We start from the raw sequence: 22,937 nt of genomic DNA, 5'->3' as shown, positions 1-22,937 counted from the left end.
TCTACGTGACATTCTAACTGTGAATGTCATAATACTGTTTGCTTTTACTGCAATACAATACACATAATTGTATTCAGCGATGTCTCGCGTATAAAACAGTACCCCCTATGTACAGGTTTTATGGTGTTTTGGGAAGTTACAGGGTCAAATATAGCGTGTTACATATTTCAGTTTTTTTACATTGAAATTCGCCAGATTGGTTACGTTGCCTTTGAGACCATATGGTAGCCCAGAAATAAGAATTACCCCCATGATGGCATACCATTTGCAAAAGTAGACAACCTAAGGTATTGCAAATTGAGTATGTCCAGTCTTTTTTAGTAGCCACTTGGTCACAAACACTGGCCAAAGTTAGTGTTAATATTTGAAAATGCAAAAAACTAATTTGAACGCAAATTTTGGCCAGTGTTTGTGACTAAGTGGCTACTAAAAAAACTGAACATACTCTATTTGCAATACCCTGGGTTGTCTACTATTGCAAATGGTATGCCATCATGGGGATAATTTTCATTCCTGGGCTACCATACGGTCTCAAAGGCAACCTGGCGAATTTTAATGTGAAAAAACTGAAACGCAAACCTTATATTTGACTCTGTAACTTTTGAAAACACCATAAAACCTGTACATGAGGGGTACTGTTATACTCAGGAGACTTCGCTGAACACAAATATTAGTGTTTCAAAACAGTAAAACGTATCACAACAATTATATCGTCAGTGTAAGTGCCATTTGTGTGTGAAAAATGCAAAAAAATTTCACTGTCACTGACGATATCGTCGTTGTAATATATTTTACTGTTTTTACACTAATATTTGTGTTCAGCGAAGTCTTCCGAGTAAAACAGTACCCCCCATGTACAGGTTTCATGGTGTCTTGGAAAGTTACAGAGTTAAATATAGTGCTAGACAATGTAATTCCCTGAACTTTTGGCCTGGGTTGGCAGGCAGGTCCTGCAAATTGTAATTAATAAAATGACCTAATTATGTAAAATTATTACATAAATATATGCGTAGAATTATTATATATATATGTGTGTATATATATATGTGTGTATATATATGTATATAATTTTTTTAAATTATTTTTATTTATATATAGGTATATACATAGTGATATATACGTATATAGATATATATATTATTTCGTTCTACATGTATTTTGATATCAATATATATATTAATTTTAAAATACAGTTAGAACGAAATTACGCATGCTTATATATTTTTTATCTATTTTTTTTAATTTTTTTAATTTTTTTATTTATTTTTTTAACGTATTTATATATTTTATTTTTTATTATATATAAATATATATATAATGAAAATTATATATATATTTAATCAATATCATTGTACGTGTATTTTGATATTAATATATATATATATATATATATAATTATGTATATATTAATATTAAAATACACGTAGACAGTGTATGCATATTTATGTGTATGTGTGTATATGTGTGTATATATATACTTAGATCATATATATAATAAATATATATATGATCTAAGTATATATAATTTATTTTTACACTGTTTTAACATTTTTTATTGTTTTTTTTCAGACAGCAGGGGGAGTACCTGTCATTACAGGCACTCCCCCTGATGGCAATGCCTTGGACGGCTATGCCGTCCATGTGATCGCGGGGTCCTCGCAAGGACCTCGCGATCACATGGCCCTGGGCGGCTGAAGAGGACGCAGGGGGACTCCCTGGGCTCCCAGGTAAGTCCCCCATACCGCGATCGCCGGCGTGGGATCGCCGGCGACCGGGTAAGTACATAAGATCGCAGGACGTACTATGCCGTCCTGCGGCTTTTAGAGCCACCAAAATAAGGACGGCATAGTACGTCCTGCGGTCTTAAGGGGTTAAAATACACAGTCAATCAAGATTAGCCAGCTCACTGTGTGAGACCAAGTTAGTCTGACATTTTTATCATTTAGTCAAAACTGTGATGCCTGTCTAGCTTTGATTTTAAATATGTGTGCATTCATAATAATTTTTTTATGGTTTATGTTTGCAGGTGCTGGTCAAGTGATGATATGTTCCGATTGTTATGACAATGCCAATATCTATTCAAGGACTAGGGAGTTCTGTCCATATACATACATAACAGAGGAGGATCCCTTGGACCAATCATTATCCAGCTTCATGTCACAAATTCCAAAGGATCCATTACCACCTCACGCTCATCATGAAGTGCCTGGCCTTCTCACAAACCATGAAAGAAAGGATAATGCAACACACAACCGTAAGTATTCTTTCCATTTGTTTCTTTCTTTTCTGTTTTATAACATTTCTGAATTATTTTTTTTTTGTTGGCATTTCAATAGATTTTTTAAAAGTCTTAGCGTTGCAGTAGAGTTTTTCTTGCAGCAGAAATGTCCCAGTCTCTCAACAGACTTTACCGAGAGAGTTCTCACATGGCCTGTTAAAGGAACACTATAGTCACCTAAATTACTTTAGCTAAATAAAGCAGTTTTAGTGTATAGATCATTTCACTGCTCAATTCACTGTCATTTAAGAGTTAAATCACTTTGTTTCTGTTTATGCAGCCCTAGCCACACCTCCCCTGGTTATGATTGACAGAGCCTGCATGAAAAAAAACTGGTTTCACTTTCAATCAGATGGAATTTACCTTAAATAACTGAATTTACCTTAAATAATTGTATCTCAATCTCTAAATTGAACTTTACAGGAGGCTCTTGCAGGGTCCAGCAAGCTATTAACATAGCAGGGGATAAGAAAATCTTAATTAAACAGAACTTGCAATAAAGAAAGCCTAAATGGGGCTCTCTTTACAGGAAGTGTTTATGGAAGGCTGTGCAAGTCACATGCAGGGAGGTGTGACTAGGGTTCATAAACAAAGGGATTTAACTCCTAAATGGCAGAGGATTGAGCAGTGAGGCTGCAGGGGCATGTTCAATACACCACAACTGCTTCATTAAGCTAAAGTTGTTCAGGTGACTATAGTGTCCCTTTAATCTTTTAGAGGAGCCATTCGGTATTTTGGGCTCTTTGAAGCAACGTCCGTAGCAATGTGTTAAAAGTATGATGAACTTGTGCTGATAAAACAGTTTACAGCTCAGCATAGAATTTTTGACGAAGAATCATCTCTGATACAATATGGCTTTCCCTGTTTTATCATTTTCAGTTTTAAAGTCTGATATTGGATTAATTTGTAAATGCACATTTTGGACAGAAGACATTGAAATATCTTTCTCTTTGCTCTTTTTATTGTTTAGTATTTTGCAGTTGGGAATATTATTATGTTAACTGTTTTGTTTGTATTTTCTTCTTTCTTTATTTACGTATAGCTTCCTTTCATTGTTCTACTTGGGGAATAAAGAAAGATCCTACACATTCTCATTTCTGCCATCAGCCTGTAGCAGTACAAGAGAAAACAACGCTCCAAAGTGAAGGGCTACCTTCTGTGAAATCAGGAGAGCTTTCATTTTCCAGACCATGTCCAAGGCCATGTGACCTAGGCTATGACCTAAGCAGGACTCCTAATATAGATGATTACATGGAGACCACCTAAGTCCATCAACTTAGCAAGAAAATTCAGGTCACCTGACTTTCTATTGACTACCTCAGAATTTATCCTAAGGCCAAAAATTGTTCTCATATGTTTGTTTACAAACACGTTGAGTGGACCAAGGCAGCAGTTGATCAATTGAAATGCTGAAGAGACCTTGCAAGTACTTCTTGCTTTTTCTCATGCTTTTGTATCGGTGAACTATGGAACGAACCAATTTACTGTGAGAGATTTTAGAGTGGGTGAATACTTGGTCCCCAAGTACTGTGTTTTTCTGGGAAGCTGGAGCCAAAATGAAAATATGACTGAAAGTGTCATGATCTATTTTCTTTCTGTAGGTTCTCAGCGATATTCATCCACCACCGAGGTGAGAAAGTGTTGGTGTATTTGCTGTGCTGAGAACAAAATTTGCAGGCTCACAACACTCCAAGAAATAAAAGATTGCATGCAAGCTCATAACACCAAGTTGTAACCTTTTGCCAAAATGGTGATCATTACATTTTCCATTGTGTACTACACTCCCAGCACTTAAATGGTAGAAAGCAAAGTTAGTAAGTGAAACGTTCCATGATCAGATTGAACTGTGTTAGCTAGTAATGTAAGAATTAAATCCATCCTATGAATTTCTACGACAGTAATGGCTAACCTCTGGCATTGAACCTTCTGTTTGTTTCAAGTGGTACACAGACTGGCCACAACCATTGTAGTGCCTAAGACTATAAATCCTTTTTCATTTATATATAATTTTGTCTTTTAATATATTTAAAATCTGAATGTTGTGCGAACATTCTTATTAAATGTCTTCTGGTGAGGTGTAACTAGAGGATTAAATCTTTTGTCACTCTTTCTCTTAAGCCACTACATTCCTCTTAAACTAATTACATTCTCCTAAACTATGCAATGTTTTTTTTAACATTCTTAAAGATGCACATTATGCATTCAATAATTTATCAACGCTTGCTTTACAGCTTATGTGTCCCTTCTATTAGCAGGTCTTGAAGGTCTTTATATCTAGACCATTTATGTCTTCATATTTATGTAGTCCATAATACTAAAACCTTCCCCTTGTATCCCTTATTTATTTTTGTTCATATATACTCATACTTGACCTATCTGCAACATTTTTTTTTTTTCTTCATGAGCTGCACAACCCAAGAATTTGTATTGTATTTTCCAACATACTCCATGGAAGAACCTGTGAGAGAGAAGTGTCTCATGGATTTTTTTCATTGGAGAATTTGGCTATTTTGCCAAAATTGGCAATTCACAATAATGAATGAATTCCAATGAGGGCTTTAATCTTATGTTGATTATGACGGCAGTGGCTATATAATACTTTTCTAAACTTATCAATATTCTGTAGGCATCTGACACAAAGATTCTTGAATCAGATATAATATATCGAGGAAATTTAGAGACCGATGACGTTATTCCCACAGCTCTCTGCATTTCCATTTCTAACATAAAACATGCAATTTTGTTTTTGCAGCCAAGCTACTCAATATAACGAGAACCGGGAGATAACTCTAAAAATGTTGTTTGAATGATTTAAAAAGAAAATACAGCCATATAAGAGAACCACATAATCGGGTAAATAATTACCTAAACATTAAACTTGTTTTTACAAAAATTGAAACACAACAATAGATTTACAATTTCCTACAACGTTTTGGATAATTGCTGTTTGTAAACATAAGTTAATTTATTACATTATGAATTCAAGTAGACAGAGGAAATAACCAAGAGAAATGTCCTCAAATGGACACTATAGGAACCCAGACCACTTCATCTCATTAAAGTGGTCTGGGTGCAGTGTCCCTGACCCCTTAACCATGCAATGTAAAACATTGCAGGGTTAAGACTGCTTGTGGCAGCTGTCTCCCAGACAGCCACTAAAGGCACTTTCTGACCTTTAACGGAGTTTATCTCCATGAAGCAACATTGGATGTCCTCAAGCTTGGCATGAGGACGTCAACCGCCTTGAAATCTCCCATAGGAAAGCATTGAGTCAATGAAACTATTAGGATTACTTTTAAGAGTTTTTAACAGATGGTTTAAAACACAAAAAAAAAAATAACACTAGCATAGTGTAAAAACAACTTGGTCTCCTGGCATAAGTAAAAAACATAAACAAAGAATGGTGCTTGAAGACCAAGTTGGTGTTACATTGGTCATTTTGTGTCCTTGAAATGAATGGTACGATGAGTGGAAGGAGTTTATCTGCTAATTTGTGTGAAAGAAACCTCTTTAAAGGAAAACTGCAAATACCTAAAGCATTTTAGCTTGCTGAGTGTCTTTTTTATTTTTTTATTTTTTATTTTACAAAAAAGTCTAAATTACAGTGGAAATTGGCATATTTTGAAATTAAACTATTACATGTTCATCAATATCAATCAGACAACAGGTTCTGTTACTTCCTGGTTGTGTAGCTCAATTGCCCCTTGTAATGACTTCACATTGAGCTGCATTAGAAAGACTATCATCTCCTTATGCTATTATGTATAATACATGGTGTCTGCAATTACCTGTCTGAATTTATTTATAGGATTGGATTCCCAGAATGTACAACATAGTTACTTACTAAAGTGTGAATTGTTGGAAATTGAAAGTGAATGTTACATCACATTAGGCCAAAATAGCTATTTTTGAAAACAACATTTTTTTTGCAACTTTGGCCTAAATTTTAAAAACACATTTTGATCTATTTGCATGGTATGGAAAATGGCCACTGCAGTAGTTGCTCCTTATTACCATATTGGCAAAATAAAGCTATTAATGTCCATAAGAATTGCAAGTGGAACAATATTTTAAGTGCCCTCAAGATTTGAAACAAGATGGAGATTTATGTATCCTGTCATAAAAGTGCTTTTCGCAAATTTCACTTTCTTTACATTCAACCCATATGTGTCTCGTAGTGCTGAAGGTGGTTCCCACAGCCTACCCGTTTAATGACTCCATGTTAAATATGTAAATATACCTGCAGTTATAAACTATTTTTGTACACGTTGCACATACCTGTGTGTTAGTTAAATTGTATGTAAATGTACATTTTTATTTTGTTTTGTTATATATAAGTATGCCAAAAATATGTACTATGCTATGTTAATCAGACAGTATATTAGCCTAATATGAAATTTGTCAAATGGGATTTTGTAAAAAGCATCTTCAATACAGCAGTGAGCAGGGTCGACTGCCTTTTTGATGTAAATAAAATACTGCAGTGTTATTGCTTTCTGAAATAGCTCCTTAATGGCTAATCTTCCATGAAATGAAAGAAGAAAAAAAATTATATAAATTATTTAGCGATTGCAAAGGGATTTTCATGATCACAGCAGAATCTCAAGGATGATGAATTGTTGATCTACTACTTGTAATATTTAATATTTTGAGGAGAAGATTGTGGAATTGCATGCTGGCAAGCTGAATTAATTTATCTGAGACTTCACTGTTTATTAAATGTTTTACTAGCTGGTCCAATTGCTATTTAATCTTTTCCATCCAACGTCATATGCAAAAAAACAAACAAAAAAAACTTGAATACATGCAAAATGCGTACTTGAAAAAAAAGAAATGTTGTCAAGCTTTTTCTAGACCGTAACATAACACTACTGTTATCTAGTGTCAGATTATGAAGCTGGTTTGGTAGTTCAATAAACAGAGAAGTGATTCTAAATCATGCATGCAGAAGAATGATCTGAAATCTCATTGCAAGTGAGCTATTGTAACACCAAGAATGGTAAAAACACTGAAGTATTTTTAGTTACTGTTTGTTTAATCTTTTATTGCAGCAGCAAAATGTTGAAGCAGTGACCTCCTTAAAAAGCTTTATGTACACATTTAGTGCTACCAGATATTACTTGCATATCACACTTGTACACTTGAAGAAGAAAAATGCTCCAATTGCTTAGACTGTTGCTGTTAGAATATAGGTATATTTTGCAGGCCGTAGCACTACACCTAGGTGATATTGAGCCAACCTAAAGATGTAGCAAATTGTATTCTGCGACAGCACAATGCACTTGATGTTTCAGAGACAGCATTCTGTATTAAAAATGCATTAAATTCACACAGAAAGGAGGAATACAAAATATGCCGTTTCATACTGTGGAATGTGCCAGTGTGTGCAATAACGTTTGCTGGAAATGTTTGTCGGTTTGATTGTCTCATGTCTCCAAATGTTTAAGCATCTGTTGAAAGGCTGCAAATAAATTGTTTTAGCAGTATATTGTTTGTGTACGAATTGTAAAAATCAATCAATACATTTATCAAGTTAAAGTTAAGGGGAGATGTGGGCACAAAAATAGTAGCTGTTTTCTTGCAAATTAATGCAACCGGAAGAAACTATGGTATTGTCGTCGTTATTTATAACTAAAGGTTTGCAGAATTGACTATAATCCAGTTATCACTTAAAAGGGTACTTTCCAACTCTAAATTGACTTGTTTTTCTTTTATACATGGTTTATGTAAGGCATTAAAAACCATCTGCAAAATAATAATACATAAATAATAGATAATGAAAATACTCTGTTCCAAAGTTATTTCCTTTTGTGCTAATCGACACAAAATGGGGGATATTTCTCAGTGTTTTGAAAAGTGATAAATACAATTCAAATGACATTATTTAATATAAGTGCTCTTCGAGTGATCTAAAGTACGGTAATTGCAGTTTTCATCATAGTAAATCTGCCAGTTTTCTGTCCTATGGACATCCGAGCTGGATTCAGGTAAGTCACTGAAGGGGTTTTAACCCCTTCAGCAACATGGGATGGGGGCACTGCAGAAACCTGCAGTGCCAGGAAAACAAATATGTTTTCCTGGCACTGGAGAGTCCCTTTAAGTATTTTCAAAAAAAAAAAAACTTAACCAATTAAAATTACAAAAGTAATATATTCACAGAATCCTCAGGTGCTCCAAAATATCCGAGACGAGTTTCACCACGTCCTGTGGCTTTCTTAATCTGTATCTGCTATTTAAATCCTTCATGTCCGATCTTATTGGTTCACTTGCTCGCAATTTATCCTATCGCGAGTGTTCATTCGCGAGGTATGTCCTTTCCATCAGTAGTTCATTATCATCTTGATGGGAGGATGACGTGGCTCACATTCCTACCGCGCCAATCTGGTAGACTGCTTTGGAAAACTTGCTCAAGTTGAGAACTTGCTCAGGGTGTCCGAATGACTATGAGAATTTTGTTATTTTTTTCTTTGATATTAAAGGGACACTGTAGGCAACCAAACCACTTCCGCTTTGAAGTGGTCTGGGTGCAAACTCCCATCACCCTTAACACTGCAGTGCTAATTATTATTGTTTTTATAAACTGCAATAATTACATCTGAGGGTTAACTCCTAATTATGTTGTGGGGAAATAGTGATTTCTATCTATAGATAGATATGCGTGCATTTTTGTTTTCTTTTCATTTTTTTGTAGGGAAGTGGAGTGTTCCATTAAGACAGCTTTTTCTAAAACTTTCTCAAGGGACTTTAACCCCTTAAGGACACATGACATGTGTGACATGTCATGATTCCCTTTTATTCCAGAAGTTTGGTCCTTAAGGGGTTAATAAATCTGAGATATCCAAGGCCTTACTGAATTTACTCAGTGGTACTGCCCAATCACACTAGGTTTTTCATATTTTGTAGTAAATTGAAGAGAGAGAGATGTTTTGCGGGTCTTCAGCATTGTTACCACTTCATCTGATAAACAGCTAGCTTTTAGTATCAGCCTTTTATTTTCCAGGCCATCAGTTTGAGCCTGAATGGATTCTTGTGGCGGACAGGACTGTGAATTAGTAGGTTCTTTGCACTCAAAATATCCTAAGGATCCCCTTGAGACATGTGAAGCAGAAGAGGAAACAAAGGATGTCTGGTTTAATTTGGCAAGAATGGCAATTACTTTTACATCTTGTTAGATATACAATGAAGTGTGAACTGAAAGGCGCTTATTGATATTAACAAAAAAGCTACTGAAAACAATTGGCACTCCGAAAACCCACAAACAAAAGGAAAGTCCCAAATAACTAACTCAATGCTTAGGTAATGAACCCCACCAAATCAACAAATAGTGTGAGTGCAGCGCTAAAATAATGGTACACTTACCCCTCAATTGTAGGGGTTGATATAACATATATAAAGAAAAAAAAATAAAAACAAACAATGGTGTGTTATTGTATAAAAATAGGATAAAGCACACAGTAGAGTGAGTGGAATAAAACTCACATTTATTAGAGCCTTTTTAGGGTGAGAGCTTCTGTGTCTTTAAGGTGGCAAGCATATAGCAATAAAGCACAGGGGGGAAAAAAAGCAATCTAGGTATAGTATTTAAATATTAAAATATAGGGAACAAACCAATATTTTGAATGAGTGCTTAGCCCATAGATAACTGTCTCTAAGTTTGAAGACCTTGTGCCAATTTCTAGGGTGACACTTCCTTATGGACCGAGGATACAGATGAAGATAAGCAACAAGCAAGTAATAACATGTATTTATTTGAGCTATAAATCAAAAAATAAAAAAAGCAAATCTAATTCAGATAAAATACTATAGCAGCAAGTAGTATCCAATCAGATTGTTATTCCCCAGGTCTGTCATATGATTAGCGGTGAGGTATCTTACTTCTTCAGAATTCAGGTGCATTCATGTCAGAAGTGACGCTCTCCTTGTCACCAATGTTGCATCACTTCTGGTCTTCATCCGTGACTACAGATCCTATAATGCACTTGTGTGCATAGCGGCACACCAGTTCTGGACCGGGTTGCCCAAGGAATAATGGAAGGTGCAGATTTTTGTGGCAATTTAGAAGGTCAATAAGGAGCTCTTACTCATTTAGTAGTATTGCACATTCTAAGCCAAGTTAATTGTTGCAGATCTTCTGAAACACACCCAAGTTAAATTTCCATTTTCCAGAATCTATATAATTCTGACAATCTGTCTTTCCCAGGAAGATAAATAGGTGGGAGTCCATATAGTTAAATCGTGCCCAAAATATAATTGGTCTTGTATCAATTTCTTTCTTTGACCGGACAGTTTGCGGTCTCCCAGGTGCTCAGGTTCTGCATTTTGCGGATAACACAGCTGTCGTGGTCTATATTGGTAGCGATAACCTTCAGTAGAAGATGGAAGATCCTAAAGAATAAGTTCAGGTTATTGGGGAAAAAAACTAATGGAGAGCACCTCAAAAGTGATATTTTTAGATTCCCTACAGTGGAAAGACAGTGGTAGATTAGGGAAGCTGAAGTCCTGTTGTAGAAATTAAAGATTGGGCTTTTTATAGCACTGGAACTATTTAGTTGGGTACAATGTAAATGGAAGAACGTCTACTGTGTGCGATGCTGGGAGACTGGATGATTAAAAGGTTGAAGAAAATATTAAACTATTGCTAGGGAAGAAGGTACATCCAAGTCTAAAATGTTAAGATAGAACAAAAATCTGATAGGCTCAATACAAGAGGGTGGAGGGGTAAGATCGGGACAGATAAAGCACTTAGCTTACTACAGATTTTACAAACCATAATCTCAGTGCTTCTTAAATATATCAACCCTCACGCCGCCTCCCCTCCCCCCCCCCATATGACTCTGAAAGTCACATCTATAAATGCAAAAGGGGCTAAATAGTCCTAACAAACAGATAACTGCTACTCAAATCAAGAGGCTAGGCGCTGACCTGGCCTTTGTCCAGTAAATACATATAACCAAATCCTTCACTATAAAATTAAATGGAAACTATAGTACCAGGAAAACAAACTAGTTTTACTGGCACTGTAGCTTCCCCTTCTGTCAAGGCCAACCCTATGGTGCAGAAGGGGTTAGTAACCCCTTCTGTCACTTACCTGGGTCCAGCGCTGATGTCCCTCGGTGCTGGTTACGCTCTGCCCACGCTCCTCCCCCACTGCCAGCATAGGAGACCTAAGGCACATGTGCGGCAATGACCACGCTCAAATTAGAATCTCCCTATAGGAAAGCATTATTCATTGCTTTCCTATGGGGATTCCAGCCACTCTGGAAGTCCTCATGCATAGCGTGAGGACTTCCAGCATCATTTAGATGACCAAAAGACGTCTAGGAACCTTGAAGTCCCTCTAGTGGCTGTCTGGTAGACCGCTACTAGAGGAGGACTTAACTCTGCAAGGTAATTATTGCAGTTTATAAAAACTGCAATAATTACATGTTAAGGGTGATGGGAGTTGGCACCCAGACCACTTCAATGAGCTGAAGTTGTCTCAGTGCCTACAATGTCCCTTTAACTAATTATATATATTTGACAGAGCCTACCTCTCTGGTTCATTGCAGAAGCACAATGGGGTAGCTATTTTAGTCAGAATTTATTGTCCTTTTGGTGGTAAGTAATGTCACCAGAGACAGGGATGGGAGGTATGTTCTTGTTACAGGCACCCTATAGGGACATACTTATTTTTTAAATGTAAACGGCCCCAATTAAATATTATACCCAGTTCTTTGACGAGTTTCTCCTGCTGGTAAAGGCTAGGGGACAAGATTTACTCTTGATGGGAGGAGACCTCAATGCAGCACCATGTCCTTAGCTAGATAGGTAAATAAAACCGGGGTTTTAGGGATTGCACAACCTTGAAAGCCAGGACAAAATACTGCACAGGTTCATGCAAAAATCTACACTGATAGACACTGGAAGGGTCCAATACCTGGCAACCCTTGATTACACTTTTTATTCAGCACCTTATGACACATACTTGAGAATCGACATGTTTCAAGTAAGAATGAGATCAACTCCATTACACAAGCATTGACATTTATATAACTATGGCTGTTACCTCTTTACCCTTGATGCAGAGAATGAATGTCTCCCTTCTGCTGGACAAACAACTTGTAGATGGAGCCACCCTGACACTGTCCGCATACTTTTGAGACAATGTCACCCCAGAGATCCCAACGTCTATGGTGTGGCTGTCCCACAAAGCAATCATTAGTGGGCATTTTCTCAATGTGGCCACCCATAAAAAGCAATTAAACTAACATTACCTTCAACCTTTTTCAGAGAAATTGAAAACGGCCATTAACCTACAGACTCTTGTGAAGCTCAAGGAGGTCAGACCTTTAAAGAGGCTTTGAGCATATCCATGTTGCATATCTCTTCTACTTTTGCCATCCACTGCTTTGACGGTGGACACCTCCAGAGTACGCCTCCTCGTTGGGATTAACATCTATGCCTCATTATGAAGTTATTTAGTTAACGATTGTTTATAAATGGCCTTTTCATCCAGTCATGCCAGTCTGCTACATGACCACCAAATGTGCAAATCAGAACCCACTTCCATCTTTGCATCTCCAGCAAAGCCCCAAGACATCAGGGAACATATGGTGTATCCTCTCCAGGGTTCTATACCATCCAATCAGTAACTCGTAGTATAGTTTCTGTTGTTTAGAGCACATAGTGCTCTGGTGAGTCAGAATGTGAACTTTCTCCCACAGTTGGTCTGAGAGCGTGACGCTCTTGACATTCTCCCATATGTTTCATGTGGGAGCCGATTTTATAACCATTGTGTATAAGGCCGATATTCCTCTAGGTAAGTGTTCCTGAGCTAGGCATAGTTCTTCAAATGCAGTTAGGGTCCTATGGAAAAAGTGCTAGCCTGCCTGGAATGTGTTATATGACAAGTTGGAGATTTTAACTGAGTGGCAGAACCAGAGTTGGACAAAAACATGCCACATGGATGTAAAGTAGAAGCATATAAAATGGGCTTCGCAAGATCTTTTCATGAATTTGTAGGTACAAATAAACTATATGATGTATGGCAAACCCATAACGAAGATGTAAAAAAAATACACCTTTTTTTTTTTTCATATCCCTGTAAATCTTATTCTCATAGTGATGTTTTTTTGTTAATGATACAATGCGACAATATTACAAATAACCCCGTAAGGACAGGTCTGTTTTTGTGATGTTGTACGTTAAGGACCAGAGCAGTTTTGACACTTTTGTGGTGTTTGTGTTTAGCTGTAATTTTCCGCTCTCTCATCTACGGTTCCCATACAAGTTATATATTGTTTTTTTAGGACAAGAAGGCTCTCTTTACATACCATTATTTGTATCATGTCATATATGGTGAAAAATTAAAAAAAAAACATGTTTTTAGACTTTTACTTGAAAAATCTACTACTTATCTACAAAAGCTAATGAAGAAAACTGCTAAATAGATTCAAAATGTTGTCCTGAGTTTAAAAACACCCAGTGTTTACATGCTTTATTGCTTTTTTTGCAAGTTATAGACCTATAAATACAAGTAGGAAATTGCTGTTTCAATATATATATGTATATATATATATATATATATTTTAAATTTATCAATAGTGACATTGTAACACCGTTATCTGTCATACATCCCAGAATCACACCTCACATGTACATATTTTTTTAAAGTAGACAACCCAGGGTATTCAATATGGGGTATGTCCAGTCTTTTTTAGTAGCCACCTAGTCACAAACACTGGCCAAAGTTAGCATTTATATTTGTTTTTGTGTTAACAATGCAAAAAATGCTACCTTTGGCCACTGTTTGTGACTAAGTGGCTACTAAAAAAGGCTGAACATACCCCATTTGCAATACCTCGGGTTGTCTTCTTTTGCAAATGGTATGCCATCATGGGGGTAATTCTCATTCCTGGGCTACCATACCCTCTCAAAGACAACACAACCAATCTGACAAATTTCAATAAAAAAAAGTAAAATCAAGCCTTATATTTGACCCTGTAACTTTCACAAACACTATAAAACCTCTACATGTGGGGTACTGTTATACTCAGGAGACTTCGCTGAACAAATATTAGTGTTTTTAGAACAGTAAAACGTATCACAGCAATAATATCATCAGTGAAAGTGCCGTTTGTGTGTGAAAAATGCAAAAAAGTCACTTTCACTGACAATATCATCGCTGTGATATGGTTTAATGTTTTGAAACACTAATATTTGTGTTCAGCGAACTCTCCCGAGTAAAACAGTACCCCCCATGTACAGGTTTTAGGGTGTCATAGAAAGTTACAGGGTTAAACACAGTGCTAGCAAATTAAATTCTCTGGACTTTTGGCCTGGGTTGTCAGGCATGTCCCTCAAATTGCAATCAATAAAATTACTTGGAGAGTAAAAAAAATGGGTCGCAAGAGAATATTGAGAATGGGCAGCAGCTGAAATAGCCTGCCCTTCGGTCGGTCCCCGCTCAGTTCTCAAGCTGTTTTTTGCTCATCTTGTGCCATTACAGAGAGAACATCTCTGAAACATATCAGACTGGTCCCACCCATACGGGCAGTCCAGATCCGAAATGCCAGCAAGTTCCCTCTGCACGAGAGACACAGCAACCCCAGACTATCATTTCAGCCTTGTTAGGCATCATCAGTGCGGCATTGCTGATATCTCCCTAGGCACCGTGAGCAAGGGGTCCACGTCTGGATTATCCCTTTAAACTTGTGGAGAGTAAAAAAATGGGTCGCAAGAGAATACTGAGAACGGGCAGCAGCTGAAATAGCCTGCCCTTCGGTCAGTCCCCGATTAGTTCTCAAGCTGTTTTTTGCTCATCTTGTGCCATTACAGAGAGAACATCTCTGAAACATATCAGACTGGTCCCACCCATACGGGCAGTCCAGATCCGAAATGCCAGCAAGTTCCCTCTGCACGAGAGACACAGCAACAAAATTATTTTTATTTAGTCCCCTATAATCGATACAAGGTCTCAAATTGCCCCCCTCCTTCTTCGACACAAAGAAGAACCCAGCTCCTGCCGGAGAAGAGGATCTCCTTATAAACCCCTTTTGTAGAGATTCTTTAATATATTCCTCCATGACACGGTTTTCTTGAGGAGATAAAGGATACACCCTGCCTTTGGGAGGTATAGTGCCAGGCAATAAATCAATAGCACAATCGTAGGGTCTATGAGGCAGTAATTTGTCAGCTTCCCTTTTATCGAAGACAGACTTGAGAGATAAGTACTGAGGAGGTATAACAGTAGACAAAGGAGGAGTAGTAGGAACATTAATAGACTTCAAAGGGGTGATTTTAACGGTACAAGACTCTTGTCAGGTCTCGCTCCAAGATACTATTTGTCCTGACTCCCAGTCAAAAATGGGATTGTGAGAACGTAACCATGGGTACCCTAACACGATGTGAGAGGAAGGAGAGGTAATTATCTGAAACCGAATGGTTTCTAAGTGTAAAATCCCTGTATACATATGCAACGGTTCAGTTTCATGTGTAATAACTGGGGAGCATAATGGTCTACCATCTATGGCCTTAACGGCCAAGGGTGTCTTCTTCTCTCTAATGGGAATGTTGTTTTTCCTAACAAAACCAGAATCTATGAAATTCTCAGCTGCCCCGGAATCAACCAGGGCTAGTATGTTCCCAGCTATGCAATTCTTTTCCATATGCAGAGAAACAGGGAGAAGTAATCAGTTATATGGCCTTAGGTGCGATAGTTTTCCGGAAGCACGGGACATTCTTTTAGCATATGGCCCTTCCTACCACAGTACAGGCAAAGTCCCTCCTTTCTCCTATACAATTTTTCAGCATCAGAGAGTTTGGCAATCCCTAATTGCATGGGTTCCTCCTCTGATACCTTGAAACTCTCAGGATTAGCAACTCTAGGAGTATTTAATGTAACAAAATGTCTATTCCTATTCTTAGTATAGAGTCTGTCACGAATCCTATTGTCTATATCAATGAGATAGTCGATAAGGTCCTCTAATGAGATAGGAAGATCCCTAGCTGCTACCTCATCCAATATAGTGTCAGATAAACCTTCCATAAATGCAGTAGTTAGCCCATTGTTGGTCCAATCTACCTATGAAGCAAGGGTACGAAACTGAATAGCATAGTCAGCAACAGAACTAGATCCCTGTTTAATTCTCATTAATGCTCTGGCGGCATTCTTCAACCTTTTAGTTGTGTCAAAGGTTCTACGAAAAGCCGTAAGGAAGCTATTGAAATCATGCACCATAGGTCCATTAGCCTCCCAAATAGGATTTGCCCACTCAAGTGCTTTATCAGTAAGTTGGTGCATAAGGAACCCAACTTTAGACCTATCAGTGGGAAAGGAACGTGGATACATCTCAAAGTGGAATTCCACTTGATTAATGAATCCCCTGCACGTCTTAGCTTCCCCTCCATAACTAGGAGGAGGGGTTAAATGTGCAGAAGCATTAGGCATGGTAGATACATCTGGGACAAGAGGTGCAGGAGGATCTGGTACGGTTACCGGAGTAGTTCTAGATAAGAGCGTCTGGATGGCCTGGGCTATCTGATCCATACGGTGATCCTGCTCTACAAATCTAGCTTCATGAGAAGCCGTTTGCTGAGCTAAATCTGTGGAGTCCATGGCCCTATCGTAATGTCACAGTAGTTTACCCCAACTCGCAAGATTTAGTCCAACAATTGACAATATAGAGCAGAGATACGTCTTACCGGACCTTAGAATGGCTGGACTAGACGTAGAGGAGAGAAATACAGAGTCAGGAATGATCCGAGGTCAAGGGTACAAAGAAACAGCGAAAACAAGAACTAGCCAAGGTCTGGTACATAGTAATCAGTAAGCCGGCAAACAGGACAAAACAGGGATAAAGAGATAAACGGAGTCAGAAACAAAGCCACGGTCAAGTACGAAGAATCACAACTGAACACAAGAAGCGCTAAAGGGAACTGAAACAGAAACCACGATAGGGCAGGGAGTTAAGGGAGAGGTAAGTATAAATACCCTCACATTTAATTTGATTGGCCCCTGTCATATCCACGCCCCCAAAATGTGAGTGTATGGGGAATGTGGGATGACAGGGGCCAATGGGAGACCATTTTAGTTTTCGGCTCCCACTTCCCCTTTAAGAGTGTGCCCGAGACGCGCGGCGCGCTCTTGGAGCTAGGCGGGACACGTGACCGCATCCCGCGGTCAGTGCCCGCAGTTATCCGAGACGCGCGTGGCGGGAACTGAGGACCTCGGCCGCCCCCCGGATAAGGTAAGTACCGCTACACGCGGCCTGCGGGCACTGGAACTGGGGAGAGACGGCCGCTTTCCCTGTCCTCTCGCTAGCGGCCCGGGTGGCATGATGCTCCCCCCCCCTTCCGGACCACTGGGGGTTATACCGGTCCAATCCTGGGAGAAATCCCGGCTACCCCGGAGGCAAGCGACGTACCCACACAGCAAGCCTGCAGCACCAGAGCAGGGCAAAATGGCGGACGTCACGTGCAAAGCAAGCAACAGAAAAGAAGTACACGACATCCTGACACGGCTAGAACGCACCTTTGCAGCCTTCTGGATCAAACTAGCCAACAGAATGAAGCAAGCCCAGCCCCATGAGGCAGTGGAGAAACTACCCGAAATATCATCACCCAGCTCCAGCCATCGACAAGCAACCCCTAAACCGAAGAACGCTGGCAAAGGGCACCGGAGAAAGCGACACCTGCAGCCTGCTCGCAACTTCACTCAACCACGCAGATCAAGACAGGGGAACCCCCATAAGAGAAAGCCACGACAGCGGCAGGTGCAAATCAGAGTGATCACCTCAACGGAGGTACCAGGGGGACCCCCCCAGCGACAGTTCCCACCTGCCGACCCTCTGCAAACCTGGACAGCCTGCTGCAACACCCAGCTTGGATACGGGACTCTGTACACCCTCGGACAGGCGTAGGTTAAACTGTCCCCACCGCAAGGACTTAATGGCCATCCACCTTACCCACTGAAAATCGGGGGACTTGGCATATAATTTACATGAAAATGAACGGTATCCTGCCTCTCATCATCTTTTATTTTTCCATGAGATGCAAATATACCGCTTATACAGTAAATGCAAGTATACCTCTCTCATGACATCAAATGTACTTCTTAAGATGCTCTAAATGTACATTCTGTGGAATATGGTACTACACCACCAAAAAGGTTTCACATAAAGATTGAGAGTAGCACTATCACCACGTAAACCACGCCTTTTGCACACCACCTAACTCACTGCTGCACTGGATGCCCATAGCCTGGGTATTAATCCCGCGACATTTAGATTCTGCACAAAGCGCGTAAATCACCACTTCATGCAGGTCACGCCTCACACTTATACTACTTATGTTACTTATCAAGAATCTACGCTGTTAAACTACTTAAAATGTTTGTATCCTCACTCCTGTTAACCTACACGTTTTCAGCGCTAGGCATAGCCTAGATATGTTCATATCTAATAATTTGATTTACATAGCTACTTGGATAAAGCGACTTACTTTAACCTATAAAATGAAGCAGTCCCGCGTAGGAGAATATGCAATGTTCTTTTTCACTGTACTCTTGGATTTATTATCAGCTATAAATCTCCTTTTCTTCCTTTCTGTAAAGCTCACTCAATGCTTCAATAAAACAAAGATTGACAAAAAAAAAGGGTGTGTGTGTGTGATTAAAGGGCCAGTAATAGTGAAGCTTATTTAACCCCTTAAGGACCAAACTTCTGGAATAAAAGGGAATCATGACATGTCACACATGTCATGTGTCCTTAAGGGGTTTAAGAAAAATCTATTTAATAATTTACCTGAGTTGTATATAAAATTGTAAAATCTGAATAGACAAAAAAATAATATGATCTCATAAATAAACAGAATAAAGAAACAGATGAATGAATTAGAAACTATAAGAGCTGATGGGGTTCTAATAAAAAATTGAAATTGTGTTATACTGGAAATAAAGCCAATACAGTATTAACTCAACACATTGGCGGACCCAGGGGGGGCGGGGCAATTGCCCCCCCCCCCCCCCCCCCGAGAATATAGTGAGAGAGGGCTTCCGATCGCCGCCCTACTTCCCTATTCCGCCGCCAGGGTAACGTGCGGGCTGTCGGCACTGCAGAGCGCCGGTGACATCACACGCCGGCGCTCAGACTCAGCGCGCCGCGGTATATATTAGTGGGGGAGGAGAGCTGCATGCGGAGTCGGAGGAGCCACGGAGACAGTACTGTACTGAGAGCTCAGCCACAGCCACAGCCACAGCGCTACTAGCTAGCCACGACTAGCCCCTGAACCCTAGCCTGGATTCCTGGACCAGCGACCAGGTAGTGTAATTTTGGTACAGAATTATTATTAAAGGGGGAAAGCTTAATGACACCCTTAAAGTTATGTATACCTGATATTGGGACAGACCACAATGGCTCCTGGTCACCCAACCATGCATAGACTTTCACCTCCCCTGCAGCTACCTATGCACAGACTGCCACCTTTGCCGTTCACCTAGGCCTAGCCCTGCATAGACTGACACCTTCCCCTGCAGACTACCAGCTGACCAATGCACAGACTGCCACCTCCCCCTGTACACCTAGCCCTGCATACACTGCTACATCACCTTGCAGTCTACTACCTTCCCCTGCTCACCCAGCCCTGCATAAACTGACATCTACCCCTGCTCACCCAGCCCTGCACAGACTGCCATCTCCACCTGCACACCCAGCCCTGCATAGACTGGTACATCACCCTGCACAGCGTACCACCTCCCCCTGCATCACCAGCCCTGCAGAGACTGCCACCTCCCCCTGCACACCCAGCCCTGAACAAGTGGGCCAATAGAAGAAGGTAGCCAGGGAAATGTATAAAAACTAGGGGCTAATATTGGAGAAGCAAAGCAATAGAATAATAGAGCAGAGATTCCAACAGAGCTGATTTTTGAATTATAAAACTCACTGTGAGAACTGGCTAGGTAGATCTCAGTATGAATCCAGTATGTTTCTCTGTGAGCGTGTCTGTCAGTGTCAGTGAGTGCGCGGGTGTGCCTGTCAGTGAGTGTGTGTCTGTCAGAGTGTATGTGTATCCAGGGCCGCCATCAGGGGGTGACAACCGTGACGGTTGTCACGGGCCCGGCGGTCCTGGGGGGCCCGGACTGCTTTGGCAGTCCAGGGTCCCACAATAACTCTCTGCACATATATAAAGCGATGATCGCTATATATATGTGCAGCCGCGGGCCCCCCGGCTCCCTACACTTGCAGAGGGGGCCCAGCGGACTGCAAGTGTACTTACAAGCTCTTCCCTCTCTGTAACTCCCGCGAGACGTGCGGCCGTTAGAGCGTTGCCATGGCAACGCTCCGCGCGCCACGCACGCCGCTCTCGCGGGAGTTACAGAGAGGGAAGAGCTTGTAAGTACACTTGCAGTCCGCTGGGCCCCCTCTGCAAGTGTAGGGAGCCGGGGGGCCCACAATGCCACCGGACCACCAGGGATCTTGGAATCTACCCCCTCCCTGGACCAGGTAAGAACCAGGGAGGGAGGAATATCTTTTTGGAATGCCCCATTTACACTACACTAACACACACACACTGCATACACACATTACACTAACACACACACACACACTGCATACACACATTACACTAACACACACACACACACTGCATACACACATTACACTAACACACACACTGCATACACACATTACACTAACACACACACACACTGCATACACACATTACACTAACACACACTGCATACACACATTACACTAACACACACACACTGCATACACACATTACACTAACACACACACACTGCATACACACATTACACTAACACACACACTGCATACACACATTACACTAACACGCACACACTGCATACACACATTACACTAACACACACACACTGCATACACATTACACTAACACACACTGCATACACACATTACACTAACACACACACTGCATACACACATTACACTAACACACACTGCATACACACATTACACTAACACACACACTGCATACACACATTACACTAACACACACTGCATACACACATTACACTAACACACACTGCATACACACATTACACTAACACACACACTGCATACACACATTACACTAACACACACACTCTGCATACACATTACACTAACACACACACTGCATACACACATTACACTAACACGCACACACTGCATACACACATTACACTAACACGCACACACTGCATACACACATTACACTAACACACACACACTGCATACACATTACACTAACACACACACTGCATACACATATTACACTAACACACACTGCATACACACATTACACTAACACACACACTGCATACACACATTACACTAACACACACTGCATACACACATTACACTAACACACACACACTGCATACACATTACACTAACACACACACTGCATTCACATATTACACTAACACACACACTCTGCATTCACTACACTAACACACTCTGCATTCACTACACTAACACACACACACACACACTCTGCATCCACTACACTAACACACACACACTCTGCATCCACTACACTAACACACACTCTGCATCCACTACACTAACACACACACACTGCATTCACTACACTAACACACACTCTGCATTCACTACACTAACACACACTCTGCATTCACTACACTAACACACACACACACACTGCATTCACTACACTGACACACACACTCTGAGTTCACTACACTGACACACACACTCTGAGTTCACTACACTGACACACACACTCTGCGTTCACTACACTGACACACACACTCTCTGCATACACTACACTGACACACACACTCTCTGCATTCATTACACTAACACACACTCTGCATTCACTACACTAACACACACACACACTCTGCATACACTAAACTAACACACACACACACACTCTGCATACACTAAACTAACACACACACTATACTAACACACACTGTGTATTCACTACACTAACACACACTCTGCATCCACTACACTAACACACACTCTGCATTCACTACACTAACACACACACACTCTGCATACACTACACTAACACACACACACACACACTCACTCTGTATTCACTACACTAACACACACTCTGCATCCACTACACTAACACACACTCTGCATTCACTACACTAACACACACACACACACACTCTGCATCCACTACACTAACACACACACACACACACACTCTGCATCCACTACACTAACACACACACACTCTGCATCCACTACACTGACACACACTCTGCATTCATTACACTGACACACACTCTGCATCCACTACACTGACACACACTCTGCATCCACTACACTGACACACACTCTGCATTAACTATACACACAGCACTACACAAACATCCTGTATTCACAGTACACACACTACATCCACCACACATTCAAACACTCTGCATTCACTATACAGAGACACTGTGTCTAATACACACACTACATGCACTACAGACACCTCATCCACTAAACACATTGCATCTAGTACACACAAACACTACATCCACTACACAAACACACACTACATCCACTACTCAAACACACTCTGCGTTCACTATACACACTGCATCCGCTTCACAAACACACACTCTGCATTCACTGCACAAACAGTATCTAATACACACAATCACTACATCCATTACACACATTCTAATTCA

General features: G+C 40.1%; 1 protein-coding gene across 1 annotated transcript in view; it reads left to right on the top strand.

Annotated features, from left to right (window-relative positions):
* Positions 1 to 5,849, top strand: part of LRIG2 (leucine rich repeats and immunoglobulin like domains 2) — an 86,214-nt gene extending 80,365 nt beyond the window's left edge. Inside the window, exons 18-19 of the mRNA XM_063450685.1 lie at positions 2,027 to 2,254; positions 3,321 to 5,849. Coding sequence (XP_063306755.1) covers positions 2,027 to 2,254; positions 3,321 to 3,544 — 452 coding nt within the window. The 3' untranslated portion in view covers positions 3,545 to 5,849. The remainder of the gene's footprint in view (positions 1 to 2,026; positions 2,255 to 3,320) is intronic.
* Positions 5,850 to 22,937: the final 17,088 nt, after the last annotated feature.

Source organism: Pelobates fuscus, chromosome 1, assembly GCF_036172605.1.
Source record: "Pelobates fuscus isolate aPelFus1 chromosome 1, aPelFus1.pri, whole genome shotgun sequence".
NCBI lineage: Eukaryota > Metazoa > Chordata > Amphibia > Anura > Pelobatidae > Pelobates > Pelobates fuscus.
This window is presented reverse-complemented; position numbering and strand designations above follow the sequence as displayed.